Consider the following 18085-nt stretch of genomic DNA (forward strand, 5'->3'; position numbering starts at 1 on the left):
CACATCTACAATGCACCAGTTATTTTGATAACCATTCCCCACGCAAGTCCTTTCTTATATTTATTTTACACTATTGTATTCTATTGTATATCTTTTGCATAGTCTTTCTCATTTGGAAAAAAAAAAAAAAATTTGCATATTCTTTCTATTATCACTATATGCACACTTTCTACCCTATAATGCTGCTATGACAATTGAATTTCATGTTATCAATACAATCTATCTTATCTTATCTAATTTAATTTTATCTATCTTATTTTAGAGTTAAAAAAGATGTTATTTCCTCATTGCCTTTTTCCCTAAACATTATAGTTTAGGTTGAGAATTTTTTGAAATTAGAATTAGAAATTTAGATTAGAAATCTTGTAAGTTTAGACATCAGTGTCCGTTAGCACTGATTTTTTTAGACTTTCTTTGAACATACACGTTGAAAAGGTTTGTGTGTGTGTGTGTGTGTGTGTGTGTGTGTGTGTGTGTTTGTGTGTGTGTGTGTGTGTGTGTGTGTGTGTCCTTGCCTCTATATTTGTTTAGTTGTTTATTGATTTATTGGCAGTGACATTTTGGAAGAAATTAAAATAAAAAGATGAAGTACAAATCTCCAAGAAACAACGCAGTAATGGTTTTCCATAAGATAAAGGGAAATAATAGATATATAGGTAGATAGATAGAAAGAGCCCATTCTTCTCACCTGTTCCTTCTGTTGTATTCAGCATACGTGGACACTTAACCATGAATCCTTAATTTCCACCATAAAAATAGTGGTGACTCAGCTCTCATTCAGGACTTTCTCTCATGTTGCCAAGGTAGAGCTAAGCAGCCTTATAATTGGTTTTAGTTCTAAAAATTGTAGCAAATGATGGAGCTCAAGTAAGAAAAGGGTATTTTTCAGTGTAAACACACTAGCTTACATTGTTCCCTAAATTACTGTTATCCTACCAAAGTAAAATTAAATGAAGATACACCTCCCATCTTGGGTTCTGTGATGGCTGTGGGTGATAAGCAAACGCTCAGAGACCATGTGCAAATCTGGGTCAATATTTATTTGTTCTCCAGTGTTAGTTTAACCTTTCACCCCTTGTGTTTTTACACACAATGTTGTGAAATTAACCTTAGCAGATATGCATATACATGAAAGTCTTTTCATAACTTTATCAGCCAACTGGCTATAAGTGGTTACAAAAAGGTGATTTACATTCAATACTGATCATGTGTTTAATTTGTATTATAAATGCTGTCTGAAAATAATCTTTAACATTTGTGTGAGCTTTCAGTAACAGTTGAGCCAGCCGTAGTTCAGCAGCACACGTATCACTCTTCTGTGAGGCATGTAGTACTCACTCTGTCTCGCCCCATTTGAGAAATAAATGTATCCTGACAGAGAGAGAGATTGAAAAACAGAGACAGAGGATACATTTTAAAATCAAAACATTAAGTTTTATCTATTTTTTAAAGTATATATAGGTAGATCATTATGAATTAGGCAATATATTTCAGCAAACAGTTGCAGGTATAACAGCACTGGGATTATCTTGTGATAATGCACCTAAAAACTGGACAAACATTAGTAAAATGTATACAAGAATTTTTGCTTGTAACCTTTAGCATATCATAATGCTCTTTAGAATAAAACGCTGTTCCTGGTATTAGATTTGGTGTTACTCTTTTAAGTGGTGTGTTTAAAAAATTACCAAGGACGGAATATGCAAAACGCATCCTATGAAAGGCCAAATTCACAGTTCAATGGTGGGTGTCAACTGTTAGGTTTTTTTTTCATATCTTATCCACTGTTAGTATAATAGTTGGATGAATATATATTTTAGTAATAACAAGGCTGGATCGATCCACATGGTTCCACTAACACTAATCGAGGAAGATTAAAACAGATGCTTACTTTGCATTTTAGATTTCCCTTGAACCAAATCTGGGTACATATTTTTGTTAAATCATTCTTATTGTAACTCATACCATAATTCTCAAAAGCTGCATCAACTTTGGACCCAATGCCAGGAAAATCCTGAGTGATGTATCGAGGATATCCGTTGTCCATTCGGTTTCTGGAGTCATCATAGCTGCAAGAGAGAGCAGTAGTTATTGGTGTTTTGTTATATGAACTGTAAATTCCAGTAGTATTCCATGTTCCAAGAGAAGCAACATGCACTCTGAATAAAGATTGAAGACATGAACAAACAATCACTGACCTCCAGTACTGGTTTCCGACAAAGATTAGTGTTTTTCTAGTAGTTGACACATAGACTGCCGCATCCACTTTACTGACTGAGGAGGGCAGGCCGAGTGTGGTGAGAGGCTTCGGATAGCCCGGCATTACTGTCTTACCATAAGCCCTTATACCCCAGTAATGATTACCTGGAGAAACCGATGGTAAAGTTTATACTGTGCAACTTCACGGTTGTGATTCCAAAGGAAAAAGGAAACAAAATCCTTGATATTACCTTCAAAAAGATACACGACATTCTCATTTGGGACTTCGTAAGCAGCATCGACATAGGTGATCCTAGGCCATTTTGTGCTTACTTTTATCAAACGGAGTCCTTGGAAAAAAGTACTCTTCCGCCAGTAGTATCTAGAAGAAATTAAGTTGCAGCTTTAAAAAGACACATTCACATCCTGCATTAACCCCATAACCATATGTTGATTTAATTTACCCATTTTTAAAGAAGAATAAATCTCCCTTTATGGATGTTGCGGCATCAAACACTAATGATCTGCTGCACTGCTCATTGCCAGGGTTGGAAACAGTCGGATCTTCTGTTGGATCCTCTGGCTCTGGACTTGGAGGTGGATTGGGTTTCGGTGCTGTTGTGGGTCGTGCATTACGACTGCCTGGTTTGAGGGAAGTGAAAAGTAATTGTCCAGCAACAAGAATTCAGAGAAAACTTTTAATTACATATAGAATTTTATATCTAATTAGCAATATAATAATAATAATGCATTCTTTTTACGTTTGTGTATATATATATATATAGGCAGGAGGTCTCAAGGAAGACCTATATATATGTATATATATATATATATATATATATATATACATATATATGAATTGTGTGCAGATATATATCCGCACACAATTCCTAATATGTTTCACTACCCATAGCCACTAAATTCAATGTAGCTTGTTTCATTTATCGCAAATCAACTCTTGGCCTCATTCATCAACACATTAATTGAAATTTGAAAAGCTTCCAGATCATATATTCATATGGGTATGCATGTGTCTATATATGAATATATATATCAGTTGAAGCACTTTGAAATTTTTCAATGGTATCTAGTATCTATAGAGGACAACCACAGGGATTGACGCATGGAGGGAAAGAAGATATGAAGATACTTGTTGTGAGAGAAGAGGATACAAAGAACAGGGTTGGATGGAAGTAGATGATTTGCTGTGGTCGAAAAGAAGAAAAGTATCATATCTATTATCTATTGAGATTAGCATACAGAGTAGAGGGTGAACTGAATCGAATTCCTGATGATAATGGGCAAAACAATGCGCAACAGATGCAACTAATTGCATCTGTATTTTCCTCTCACCATAAAGAGCTTGAACCCCTCGCCTATCATCATCTGGAAGCCTGTATCCATTTGTGTTGACATATTGGTATGTGGGGTACATCAGTGCACGTTTGTCCCTTGAGTGATCAAGACCCAGTGCATGACCAAACTCGTGTGCAGCTACCAGCAGCAGATTCACACCTGCAAGTACAGAATAAGTTAGTCTATGGAGGTTACACTTGTATTTTAATACCCCTGAAATTAATTTCAGTGTCTCAGCAATTGTTTTAATATTTGTTTGGTGGGAAAATGATGGCTGATTTAGGCAAAATGTTGCTAAATGTATGGGAATTCTCAGTATTAACTACAGTAAAATGGGACACTACACATCATGTGCTTCTACGCTAAAGTGCAGAATAACATTACCTCTTTGGGTCAGAGTCCAGGTTTCATCATCATCAAAGTGTGTGTCACCTCCCTGACTCCTACCAGGAGAGTTGGCATGAGCCAAGACTCCACCCCTACCATCAAATGGATAAAAATCTCCATGATCTGCAGTAGGATAAACAAAATAACATAATCGGATGCAGATTTGAGTTTGCATATAAGACTGTTACAATATCACGTGCAGTCATCTCAACAATTTAAATAAAATGCATTTTAACACTTTGGGGTCATTGTCTCTGGAGGCTGCAGTTCACCAAGACAGACTCAACTAAATGAATCAAACCTTTTTATTGTTTTGGGGGGCTGTATCTGTAGCCTTGGGGCTTGTGTGGATGACATCTTAAAGGAGATATTTTATCTTTAATTGGTGCACTATGACAATGCAAAATTTGTTGTCATCTTTTTATCCTGCTCTGATTTTACTATTATGGATGGATGATTTATAAAATTAAATTCAAGTGTATAAATAGTTGTAATTTGGTTAATTTGAGTTGCTGAGACCTTTCCATGTTTTGCACTGAACAGTTTTAAAATTTCAGTTCATCCGCCTCCAGTAAGACAGTTTCCTCAATATCAACACTTTTTGCAGGGCGTATACTAGAGGTGGGCAAACTTTTTGGCTCAGGGGTCGCACTGACTTTTTAAATTTGACGGACAGGCCGGGTCAGCACAAGATACAATAAATATAAAAAAAAATGCATTTGTAAACAGTACATATCATACTCGTCTGACATTTGTCTGACATCGCTTGACATTTGCTTTTAACATAAAAGCTTGGTTTTGAAGGTTCTGACATTTGCTTGCATTTCACAAACCGGTTTTTCCCTTGTTGCGTCACATCCAGCTCATCCATGTGTATCAGTATGGCCGCAGTAAACGCTAAATCACAAAGCCAATCTGTGTCATTCAGTTCAGGAAAATTCTCAAGTAGCTCAAAAAATAAAATAATCTCCTGTTTGAGCTTTCACATTCATTGATCCAATCATTCAGTCATTCACATCAAGAATTCTGTACCAATATCAGCGGACCGGATTAAAAAGACCAACGGGCTGGATGTGGCCCGCAGGCCATAGTTTGCCCACCCCTGGCGTACACCATTGTTATTTCTTTTCTGAGTATTGGAGCAATGAATGTATTACATATTGTCTTGTGGCTGTCGGCGCTGCGATCGATATAAGTTAGAGATCATTTGTGCCCAACCATCAACTTAAAATCTGTCCTGTCTTGACTTAAAGAGTTAATTTAATTGTCTATTACTCAATTGGTAATGTGTTTAAAAATCATCTTGCTCCACCCAAACTTACATCCGCCCTTGAAGAGGATCATAATATCAGCCGTCCCACTGGTGAGCTCCTTGAAATTCAATGGGGTAACATCACTGTATAGCTGGAAAGCCTGGGCAATGGTTTCATCCACCTGTCTCCGAGACAGATCTGGAGTGTACTGTGTGATTCTGTTCAAATGATCCAATTTAACCAGCATTACCATCAAACCAGTACCTAATAGATCGATCATTTTACCAAAGGACTGAAAAAAGACATTACTGTTACCTGTATGTTACAAGTCTTTTTGTCCATTTTGGTTTCCCAGGAAAATGTCCATATCGGCTAATGTCTGACACGCCACACCTGGGCTCCTTCATGATATCCACTGTCTCTTTATTCAAGACGCCAGTCACCTGGTGGGCGATGAATGTGATTACAACAAGCATTTAAATAGAATTTTCACCATATCATTTGAATACGGATATAGGTTGTGACAATTTATCCCAATTACCTCAAGGCCGAAGAAAGCCTGCATAGCTTGAAGATCCTCGCTGAAGTTGCTCCTGATGAGGCTTTTTAACGAGGAGTTGCTCGTCCCAATATCGGAGTAAAAACGAGAGAGGTATTCCTGATACCGAAGAATGGAAGATTTTAATATTGCGAGTAATTCTTACATTGTTCAATCTAGGACCATTTTTGTCCAAGATAGATGTAAAATTTTCACTCAAATGACCAAACAGTTTCCTAGATTCAACCAATGCACTTAGGATTTGTACACATATATATCTACGCATTCGCTTCATTACCTCGGCCAGGTCTTCATCCCCTGGCGAAAGCGTCGGTGCAATAGTTGGCGCCGCATGGCACAGGGCCAAACAAGCCAGCAGAACAATCCAAAAAGGAGTTAGAGACATCTCGTCAACCGTCTCTTGTCTTTCCTTATTAGTATACTTGTGCAAAAGCAACCTCGACAGGCTGAAGTTTATCTGTCAAAGACCCCAGAGCAAACAGTGTGCTCTGCAAACCTTTCCCAAAATGTGGAGTTCAACCCCTGGTATTGGGCTTTTGAAGATTAGCCACTGATAATACAGTGAGGGAAGTCGATTGGACCAGTATTACCTTTATTGATCATGAATTCTGCTTTTGTCATTTCTGTTTTACATTTTTGTTATGTGAATTTGAAGGCATTATTTCACCAAGATGTCAGTAAAGTATTCAAGAAGTATTTGAATTCTGCCATTTTGATTCACAGTTTAAAATTTGAATACTCAAAAACTAGTCCACTAAAAACTTTTTTTTCACGTCTCTGTCGTGTTTATGTCATTGCTAATATTGCACAAGATGTGTCTGTGTGTAATCCACTGCAAACGCATCATGTTGGTCACGCAGGGTTACTTATCTTGTGGTTGTTGACTATTTTAAAATGTTTCAGCCTATAACATGAAATGCATAATGAGACTTATGTCGCTATGTTGCCTATGTTAACTCACATAATCATGTTTTATACCTCCTAATGTGCATGTTCAAAGGGAAGATTTAATTTATGTTTGGTCACTTGACCCTTCGCACTTTAAACTAATGGTGTATGGTTCTTTCAGGGGAAGAATTGTGGTGAGATGATAAAACAACCTGCTAAAAACTCCCCAGACACTTTGAAACACAGTTTGTCCTTCTTTTGAAGACTCTCTGGCTTTAGGGAGGATGACACAGCAAAATGAAAATAGAGAATTAAATTGAATAGTTTTTTTCAAATGTTATGTCAGCGTAAACACAGACATCTCTTTAAAAAGGCAATTTAGGCAAGCAGTCAAAATGAGTGGATATATGCAACAAATCACAAGTGGGGACCTGCAGTGAAGGTGCAGCTGCAGAACATTAATACCACAGTGTTGTAACTGCATATCTATAAATTTACTGAAGTGACCTGTCACATTTTGGACATTGATCTAAACTGAATATCCTTGGATTTAAAGAAAAAACACTGAGTAGAGGTTTTTTTTTCTTATTTATTAGTTGGAGCCATTGTTTTCTGTCTTTGCAATGCTGCAGATTTTCAATTATTATTGATTGACTAACTGCTATTCCAACTCGACAGTCACCGATAATACTTATGGACGTAACACAAAAAGAAAACAGAGGTCTGGATTTTGTTTTGGGGAATTAGAAAACACGATATCAGCGAGAATATGGAACTGAAACAGGGTGACAGTCTACCAATTTAGCCATGCTGTTCTAACAAAATATACGAAGCAAAGCTCAGCAATGATCTCATAATGACTGACAGATAGCATCAACATGTCTAATTACTTCGGAGAAGTTGTAGTCATAGAAGGAGCCTGCATGACTTTTCATCTTAAACTGTTGAACCACCCAGTACTTACGACCCGGATAAACACAGCCGTGTTGTTGGGATTATATGAAAAACAGTAACATACCACAAGGGCTGCCAAACTCAATAAGGTTTTTGCATGAACTTCGGCATGAACTGCAACACTTAAGTTGCACAAGGATGTAATTATACTGCAACACTGTGATTTCCCACTGGAAATCCAGCCTTGTCATGGTGACAAGGTCTAAGTGATGCTTTGCAGAGTGCCTATTATCGTACCAGTGAATATGTACGACACGCCTTTGGCAGGGATGTCATAAGCAGCCTTAACGTGAGAACTGAAGCTTGGTAAATATGTGCTGCTGCACCCTTCTTTCAGCTGATGCCATGATGTTCTCATCCACATCAAACTACAACAAAGAGAATTCATGTCACAATATTTGAAGGACATATGAAAATCTGTCAGTGGCAGTTGTGTTTGCGTGTTTCGGATTATCCAATGAATATCTTTTTCATGCCTCCCACTCTCTTGCATCCCACTTCCGGTAGTGTGAGACTTGCAATCTGAGTTAAGAGTTGGCGTACATGTCCACTGTGTCACAGAAATTATTTTTTTGAACCTTGCCAAACGTTTTAAAAACACAGAGGAAGCCATCGTGTGTTCATAATTAATTAATTTTAGACCTTTTCTCCTGTAAACATGCGTTATGTCCATTTATTGGAAGATGGTTGTGAGACCTCAAATGTATTGTGACTCAAATCCTTCAAGAAGCCAAGGTTATCATCCAACACCAGACTGGCTGCAAATTGAGAGTTGTAATTAGAAATGTTAACTTTTACCCAAGCAAGCTTCAGATACAAACCTTCCTTACATACACTTAGTAACACCCTGATCACTGGTTTTATTTATATACTGCTGCTGTTGTCAAAGGTAAGTGCAGCAGCATCATTGACATAACTGTTGGGGTATGAACAAAAGCTGTTTTTCCAGCAGCGGCTCTTGCCTGCCTCTCTGCTTGTAAGAACTAAACAACTAAAACTTGAGAAAATAAAAAATTAAAAAATTATTTTGCTAAATTAAGGTACTTTTTCTTTAATAACTTCATCATTGTATTTTATTTACTTCTGTATCATGCTACTTCTCATAAAATTGCAAGCACAGTTAGACTGACTGATCCCTGAACATGTTTCATAATTGTTGAGTTGCCCTCTATGTTTACTTCCGCTACTGGCTGATGTCAAATCTCCATTTACTTTTAAATATTATATAAAGGGATCTGCAGAAAGTATGACATATGATGTCCAATATCTAATACAATCTTTTAATTTGAGTCCAGATCAAACTAGACAATGGTACTATATTATCCTACACTGGCAAAAAAAAAAAAAATCCAGTATATTAACCCCTGCCTTGCTCCATGTTTTCAAACAATCTGTATTACACAGTAGTTACACTTGCAATTTTTTTTTCTTGTTAAACTTAATTTCAATTGAAGATTTCTCAAAACACACGTCCCATTCATGAATATGTAATATGATAGCATTATCATAGGATTGAAAATGGAATTTCTATTCACAATCCTCTGGCAGCTCCACATCCTTATGCCTCAGCCCACACATCCTGATTGATGGGTTGAGTCCACGAGATTTCCACAAGCATCAGCAAGCCCAACTGAGGTATTCGAGTCCAGAACATCCCCATGTTTTTGAAGGCATCATACCACCAGGCTTAAGGTTTTTCGCATGGGAGTATTCTCATGGCCAGAAAGTGCACATTCCTGCTGGCTGAATATGGAAGCTCATACTATGTCTGAGGTTTCTGCCAGTAATGGTGAATGAAATGTTTACGTAGCATGTAATCACGTGGAAATGTGTATTTTAAAAACCTAATGCACATCTACAAAAAGCTCAGCTGCAAAGACACTTACATTTGGGCAAAAAATGAAAATAAAAATCCACAGCTACAGTAAACAGAGGGAACTCTGAAAAAATCCAGTAGCATTCTGTGGGCTATCTGCAATCATACAATCTATTACCGAGTTGATATAGTAAGTCTTTATTCATCATGAAACAAGACAAATGATAAATAAAACTTCAGTCACTTAAAAAAGAGGCACGGTGTATTTTTTCTTCTTATTGTTTAATTTAAAACAAATCTCAGGTCATTTGTTTATGTTGGTCAAGTTAAAGTTTCTCAGCACCCGAGCCAGGAATTTGCGTTATCAACTCCGACAACATGTTTCTGTGTGTAGTCATACTTGTAGACTTGTGGTCCAACAAAGAAGTAGATGAAACCTGTGTTAAAAACACAGTCCATTAGTGTTAAATGAAATGACGCATTAAACTTCTTCAGTCTTTTATAATGATAATGATGGCATTACTGTGCGTCTGAACTCAAATATGCACATTCCCCCTTTTTGGAAACATTTTGTGTAGGTATATATTGTATTAGACTTGAAATAGTAATGTTTTTTAAAGTTTGTCTATTTTATGAAAACTTCCCTCTGCATATGATTTGTGCAAATAATCAATTTTAGGCCATTAACATCAATCAAATTTGCTATAGCTAATTTAGACATGAAGGGAAAAATACCATGCTCTAAACATAGGCTAGGATTCCTACACGCAGTAAACCAATGATAATATTTGCAATGAATATTTGAACATCTAGATAAAGACATAGGGATCAGTCACTGAGTGAACTCATTCAACAATCAAAATACACTGTAAAAGTGATAATCACTGGCTCACCATCTTTGTGAACAGCTGCATTTACAGTTGTGTTGATTCCAGGGAAATCCTCAATGATGTACTTTGGGTAACCAAAATCCATAACTCTTCTGTTTTCATTGTAGCTTAAAAAGACATACAGACGTAGAGAAAACAGCAGTTGTCTTAAAAATGAAGCCCCAGGTTGTCTGGGAGGTCCGAGTTTTTGTCTCTCTTGTTACACATTCATTTATTACCCAAGTTTATAACTTTAGTTTGGCTTTTTAAACCACCTTGTAGCATGCAGGACGTAATGTAAAATTCTGTTTTCATGTGCCAATTGTTTGTATGTATGTGTGTGTGTGTGTGTGTGTGTGTGTGTGTGTGTGTGTGTACATACAGGACTGCCTCAGAAAATTAAAATATTGTGATAAAGTTCTTTATCTCCTGTAATGCAATTAAAAACCAAAAAAATACCTTTTCATGATATTCTTATATTTTGAGATAAGATTTTTTAGTTTTCTTAAGATGTAAGCCATAATCAGCAATATTAAAATAATAAAAGGCTTGCAATATTTCAGTTGATTTGTAATGAATCCAGAATGTATGACATTTTTGTTTTTTGTAATTGCATTACAGAAGATAAAGAACTTTATCACAATATTCTAATTTTCTGAGACAGTCCTGTACACATAAATACACACACACACACACACACACACACACACACACACACACACACACACACACACACACACACACACACACACACATATATAACAGTATATCTGCAACAGGATTTGCAGAATAAATGAACTGAAAAAGGAAGTTTGGTAATTTGCATCCTATTCTTGACCCTTCTCACTATTACGGCACTTGGATGGAAATCAATGTATGTGTTATGTGTCATGAGCAGTATTAACACTTAAACTGTAACTTACCTCCAGTAAATGTCATGCATGAAGAAGAGTGTGCGTCCAGTTTTTACTATGTGGACTGCCGCATCAACGTCCTGCACCCAGGCAGGGAATCCAAAGTGAGTGAGTGCCCGAGGTTTTCCCTTTACAAGAGAGCCTTTGACTGTCCAAAACATAGACTCTGGCACAACAGGAAGACAGTAGATACATTAATTATTTGTTGAACAACTTTAGTAATCACTTAACATGACTATGTCATTTAAAGTTGTCATTTAGAGTCATTTAAATTTGAGCATATGGCAGGCACCAGGTACAGGACTGTCTCAGAGAATTAGAATATTATGATAAAGTTCTTTATCTTCTTTAATGCAATTAAAAAAACAAAAATGACTTTTTCATGATAGTCTAATATATTGGGATAGGATTTTTGAGTTTTCTTAAGATGTAAGCCATAATCAGCAATATTAAAATAATAAAAGGCTTGCAATATATCAGTTGATTTGGATGAATCCAGAATGTATGACATTTTTGTTTTTGTAATTGCATTACAGAAGACAAAGAACTTTATCACAATATTCTAATTCTCTGAGACAGTCCTGTATTCGTATGTTTACAAAATTTGTATGATTGATTAAATAGAATGCAACACATTTTTATAACAAAACTGTCTAAAAAGTCTGTGTTGAAAGGAAAAGATAGATAACTGTCCAGCACATTTGAAAATGCACATTTTGAACTCTTTTTTTAACTACTTTTGCAGGTATGCAGCTTTCTCATAACAATCCAGTGTATTTGTGATCAATTATGTTTCACATATTATTATATTTAGTGAGCATAACCATCACTAAGTGACTGAAATGATATTGTAAATGGCAAATGGTTTATACAACATGAGGGTGTTAAACCAACTGTCGGGTTAAACAAATAAATGTTCTTTTATTAGCATAAAGGATTGCAGGCCAAATTGAAACAGTATTGATATATGTCATATTTTTTCAATCGTCATTAATATTGTTGTTTTAGGGGGACGTAACTTGAATCTGAGAATGACAATATAAAGACATGAAACAGTTTCTTTGTGTCCTCTGGGAAAAGGTGGGTTTCTAACTCTTCTGTTTTATATGATGATAGCTTCTACTTTTATTTTAGTACAAAGGTTCTTTTTATGCAGGCATAGGCTTATTCTGCTGAGGAATATCCCATGAAGATATCCCATGATATCCCACCTCTTTCATTCCTATCCACCCTGCAACAATGTCCCTTCATAAGTGCACGATAGCAACATCATATGGTCTCCCGAGTCCCTGGATTCTCCAAGTGGGCATGGCTTGATCTACTACAGCGGTCATGCTAGGCATCCATCATCATTATTTATATATAAGTTATTTCTTTGATGAATCTTTCAGCATATACAGGACTGTCTCAGAAAATTTGAATATTGTGATAAAGCTCTTTATCTTCTGTGATGCAATTAGAAAAACAAAAATGTCATACATTATGGATTCATTAAAAATCAACTGAAATATTGCAAGCCTTTTATTATTTTGATATTGCTGATTATGGCTTACATCTTAAGAAAACTCAAAAATCCTATCTCAAAATATAAGAATATCATGAAAAAGTAATTTTTGTTTTTTTAATTGCATTACAGAAGATAAAGAACTTTATTACAATATTCGAATTTTCTGAAGCAGTCCTGTATATCATTTGTGCTTGTTTCTTTATCTTTCTCTCTCTCTCGCTTTCTGCCCCAAATCAGTCGAGGCAGAAGGCCGCCCACATTGAGCTGGGACCTGTCCGCTGTTTCTGCCTGGTTAAATAAATAAAATCGAAGTAGAATAGACCCAAAGGTTGCATAGTGTATGTAGGATTATTCACTTAAAACAACAGAAAGCTTTTTGGCTCTTAAAAATTTAAAAAAAAATTAACAACACGGTAGTAAAGAAAAGAGAGTATTGGGAAGGCATTTAACTAGTTGAGTAGATTCCATAGAGTTCAAGCCAAACCTCACTCAGTTTACTTGTACCTTCATATAGGTCATAATAAGCACAACAAATAATTGGAGGCATCAGTGATTTAGAGAAAATCCTACCATAATCTACCATAGCACTGAACAATTTAGACACTAACCATGAATGAGGTAGGCAGTAGATCTACGCGGTACCCAGAAGGCTGCATCTATGTTGGTTTCAATCTTGGGCATGAAGTTAGTGATGGGACCGTCCTTGATGTCTTCCTGCTCATTATGTTTAATCCAGAGATATCTAGAAGGGAGAATGTTGTCACCATTGTTAAAAAAAAAAAAAAAGGTGATCACAGATTAATTTCCTCTCCCGGACAGGAAAGAAAAATAGAGAAGTTCAAGCAGTCATCAACGTACCTTTCTCTGAAAAAGAAGGTGGCATCGCCAAGGGTTGTTACGGCGTCAAAGGTCACATCCGGAGTGCATTTGTCCTCCATGAGTGGAGGGAACTGTGTGTTCCAGTTGTTTCTTGAAATTTGATTTGGTCGACTTCTGACTGGACCTGACGCACATCAACACGGTCATGTGAACGAGATTCCACTGAAAAAATGTTTCATATATTTCTCTACAGTTGGTTACGATATGGCATGTCAGTAACTGTAACTTCAAAAGATGGACTATTTACTATAAATTGCGTTGATATTTGTTATATCTTCTCTGGATAATACATCGGCTGGAAGGGTGGCTCTGTAGTTTGGATACATTAATGAATCTGGGTTCGTGGAGTGCTTCAAGCCCAGAGCATGACCAATTTGATGTGTAGCCACAGCGAACAGATTAAAACCTGCAAGAAAACACATCACATTAAAATGATTTTTTAAAATTCTCTCCATTTATGCAAGGCTTAATTGGAGAAGATAGAAGTGCAGCACCTGTTTCTCCCGCAGTCCAGTGTTCGCTGTCGTCAAAATGCGTGTCGCCTCCAACGCCCACTCCCGGACCGAGAGCATGAGCTAAAGTGCCTCCGGGTCCATCAAAGGGATACAAGTCACCGTGCTCTTCACAACACAATCCAGAACAAACATGGAACAGAGACCGCAAAGAACACTCGTCTCTCTCAAGCCAAGAGAAAATTACTGGCCTCCGTCTGCATCATCTAAACAAGACTGTGGACTGCAGCAGCCAGTGCATGATGACACTGTATTGGTTAGAAGTTAAATTACTACCGATGCTCCCCGCTTTCATAAACAATTCTGGTTTATTTACGCAAAACTTTGATATGGCTGATGCAAAGTGACAGTATCTTTATTTTTGTGACTTCAGTTGTATAATACACTTGTTAACACCGCGCCAAGAAACGGGCAAACCTACCGTGGGTAACAAACTCCACCATAATATCAGCGCTGCGGGTGTGTGACCTCACAAACGTCAGACCACTGGCTCTGGCCCAAACACTGAAAGCTGACTCAACCAGAGAATCCACGGTGTTTCGAGGCAGATCTCTAGTGTATTTGCCAATGCTGCATACAGTAGAAAGTTTATGTCATGTCAAGATCCTAGTAAATAATGTCCGAGATGCAAATATGATGTAGGGGAAAAAAAAAAATGGATTGGTGAGACAAACAAGAGATTCCGCCTTGCAAATTTCATCACACAACTTCATGGGAAGTATTATTATTCTACACAACAAAATAAAATATATATCTGTATACACGTTGGGCATATTATATTGATCAATTTTTTTTTTTTTAAACGGTTCCATGATTTCAGGAATTTGATACCCTTGATGCCACGACTTGGACAGGCTGGAGTTCCAAAGCTAAATACCATAATTTTGTTTGCCATAATGACTTGAGACAGATGGTATTTCATATTTGTCCTGAAGCTTTGTGTTCTTTGCTGTCTGAAAATACTTCCCATGTGTTGGCAGGGTTTGCTAAGTTCATTTCAGACATGAGCACTTGCACTGAGACACAAGAAATATAGTATAAAACAGTAACAATAAATCTTGGCTTTGTTGAGAGCCGGAAGATGTCTAGAATATATAATCTGAGACGAAATATATTGATATAGATTTGACGCTGTGCTCATTTTGGGGGGTTAATATTGGGTCCATACTCACACAGCAATACAAATTACAACCTCAAACCATAAACTGTAAAAAAAATGCATTCTTTTTTATTTTGTAATTCAATTTCCTCTTGGCAAATGAAAATAACATTGATAGTAAAAAATATATATATTTTTTAAGTTAGCAGCATTAAATCCCAACTCTTTCTGAATCATTGAAACAGTTACCTGTATATGATGACGTTCTTGTTCCATCGCATTCCCTGGATGTGAGCATATTCTTCCACATCCGGAACTCCACATCGCGGACTTTTCATCACCTCCAGCGTGCCCGAGTCCAGCACACCTGTGGCATTGAGCCCGAAGAACATCTGCATTTGTTTCACCTTGGAGGCGAAAGACGGCCCGCTCCGATTCGATTGTCCGAGTAAATCCTTTTCCAGGTTGTAGTATTGCTGCAGGTATTCCTGGAAACAGATTTTAACATCTGCATTTTAAATCCCCCCCAAAAACAAGCAAACTGGTGCAGATGAAAATACAAAATTGGCGATGTTGTAACATGCACAATATCAGCAGTGATCACATAATGCTGTCATTTCGTCACTCCAATCAACAGGTGCTGGGAAGGTGCAGATTCACAATATTGTACTAAAGTATAACAACTCTGTGTCTTTTTTTCACTTCTCCTGTTGGATAAACAGGAGTAAGTTGAAAAAAAATAGCATTATTAGTATGTTAAAAGAATCAGCTTAAGCATGCAATGCAAGAGCATCAAAGGGCAGTGCATTTACTTACCTCTGCCCCCCCCCCAACCCACACATACAAAAAAATTAAAGAAATAAAAAGATTATCTTGATATCCCTTGTGCAGGTGAGGAAAAAAAAAACTGCAGATGAGATAAAACCCTGTGAGAACTCTTTCATGCTTTTTGCTTGGAAATGATGAAGCTTAGGCTTGTGTAACACGCAGTCCAATCTCGAATAGCAGCTCATGCAATTATGCACTTACTGTGGCTAACTTCAAGTCAACCTGTGCTTCTTGGGAAGGAGATCTCTCTCCCTCCGGAATGAATGTGGGTGCCAGAAAACACGGACCTGACATAAGCAATATCGAAAGACAGCAAGAGAGCAGCATGACGTGCATTTCACGGACTTAACAATGTACGAATTGTCGTGGTCTGGTTTGAACACGGGAAGATAGAAGCTCTGGTTAATGAGCCTTTTAAATGCTTATTGTGACTCATGCCCCATGCAAATCCAAAAGAAGCCTCAGACACAACTCTGGAAGGGAGGGGTTTGAAAGCCAGCAAAGGGACAGCAAAAAAAAAAAAAAAGAAAAAACAAAAAAAAAAGAGACATGACATTTAAACATTTTGTCACATGATGGCTTTTTCCAATGATGACTTAAATGGATGCACTTTTTCAGTAAATGTCCCAAATTGTAGTACTTTATTTAGATTTCTGCACAAAAGTATGACTTTTGATAATTATAATGTGACGCAAATAGAGTTTTCACTGGAAGATTTCAGACTTCAGTCTGCTGACTCAGATAACGGCATCGGGGGACGAGAAAGATCCACTTCACAGATTTTGGTAATTACCGAAAAAAAGGTAGCGCACAAATGTTGATATCGTAACAATCTTAAGCAAGCATGTCTTTGACTCACTGATTCCTCAACAGCACCTTAAAGGGGAATTTAATTTAGTCCCACCAGGCTGATGCAACACAATAAGGTGGGTGGTGCTGTTCAATCCCACGCATTCTGCAGACCTCCAGAAATAACTCAATCAAAGCCTGGCCTTTTCCTGTTTTAGAAAAATGCATGTAAGACCTTTCAATGAGAGAGTTTGCAGAGAGGGAGCTGAAATTGTAGGGGTGGGTTTCGAGCCTTCCAAAAAGAAAATGGCTGCCAGCCAGAATGCCGAGACTGGCAAGGGTGGTGCCGTGGTAACTTCAGGCCACAATTACGTTTGATAGGTCACTGCCGAGGTTTATGGGACCAAAAGCATTCCTCTGCGGGGCAACTTAAGCTGACTTCAATTTTACACTCCGTAGTTTCAAAGGGTTTCTATCATTCTGGTTTTATGCTACACACAAGTTAATGAAGTCATTTTAAGCCACCCTGATGAGTAAAAGGGTAGTTTGGGACTTGTAAGGTTACAACCTGGGAGAGACCACTCTGACCGCAGTGGAAATTAAACCAAGAGGAAACATCACTGCTTTTCCCAAAACATACACTTTGCTGCTCCTATGATGCGAGAGGAAGTGGCAATCCCCAAATGCCCTTTATTTTGCTTTGCTATAGCTGCCTCTTTTCAGCCAACAACAACTCTGCACATAGAATAGAATAGAATAGAATAGAATAGAATAGAATAGAATAGAATAGAATAGAATTTACATCGGGATGACGCCCCTAGTTTGGCTAAAATATGTTTAAAGTAACATAAATTTAATGTCATTACATTTGAATAATCACAATGTTAATATCTTAATGATCACTGCGAGACATGCAAGATTCACTATCATATAATCAATTGTCGGTTTTGGATGAAAGTAAATATGTAGCGAGAGAGAGAGTGAATGTACAAACGTCAACATATGTGCATAAGATTTGAATCTGAATAAACAAGAAATAACAAAGAGTCAATCAAATAAAAATTCAAAAACATTATCTAAACAGTGACAAATTCCTGTAATTCTAACTAAAGGCCTTTAGTCAAATTAAAACCAAAATAATGTTAGCTGCAGCTGTTTTTAGTAGAAATCTGACTCAGCATCTGGATGATCAGCTGAGCTTGGTTCTAATTCACTGCTGAGAAAATACAAAAGCCGTGCCAATCTGGTACCAAAGTGTTTGGGTACGAGAAACTAA

The 18085-nt window shown here is 37.2% G+C and overlaps 1 protein-coding gene across 1 annotated transcript; it reads right to left on the bottom strand.

Annotated features, from left to right (window-relative positions):
• Positions 1-1019: 1019 nt before the first annotated feature.
• Positions 1020-16314, bottom strand: LOC147224363 (uncharacterized). Its single transcript, XM_086164987.1, has 23 exons — positions 16222-16314; positions 15442-15680; positions 14515-14663; positions 14076-14201; positions 13829-13987; positions 13561-13705; positions 13311-13444; positions 11205-11361; positions 10306-10409; positions 9756-9849; positions 9132-9175; positions 8293-8354; positions 6032-6211; positions 5737-5853; positions 5511-5638; positions 5265-5413; positions 3940-4065; positions 3553-3714; positions 2664-2841; positions 2451-2581; positions 2199-2364; positions 1966-2069; positions 1020-1371 (listed from the first exon to the last, which is right to left on the bottom strand). The coding sequence occupies exons 1-23, from the start codon at positions 16312-16314 to the stop codon at positions 1268-1270; spliced, it is 3051 nt and encodes a 1016-aa protein (XP_086021113.1). The 3' UTR covers positions 1020-1267.
• Between the last annotated feature and the right edge of the window lie 1771 nt (positions 16315-18085).

Source organism: Fistularia commersonii, chromosome 18 (assembly GCF_037954325.1).
Source record: "Fistularia commersonii isolate RoL2024-O1a breed Wild chromosome 18, RoL_Fcom_v1.0, whole genome shotgun sequence".
Classification (NCBI taxonomy): Eukaryota; Metazoa; Chordata; class Actinopteri; order Syngnathiformes; family Fistulariidae; genus Fistularia; species Fistularia commersonii.

What these genes read in the sequence shown, in the direction of transcription:
- LOC147224363 (XM_086164987.1), bottom strand. Translation starts at nt 16,314, where the DNA reads ATGTCAGGTCCGTGTTTTCTGGCACCCACATTCATTCCGGAGGGAGAG. An exon ending in ACCTTCTTTTTCAGAGAAAG is followed by an intron (nt 13,445 to 13,560) that starts GTACGTTGATGA and finishes TCTCCCTTCTAG; the next exon opens with ATATCTCTGGATTAAACATA. An exon ending in AAAAGACTTGTAACATACAG is followed by an intron (nt 5,414 to 5,510) that starts GTAACAGTAATG and finishes TCATTTGAACAG; the next exon opens with AATCACACAGTACACTCCAG.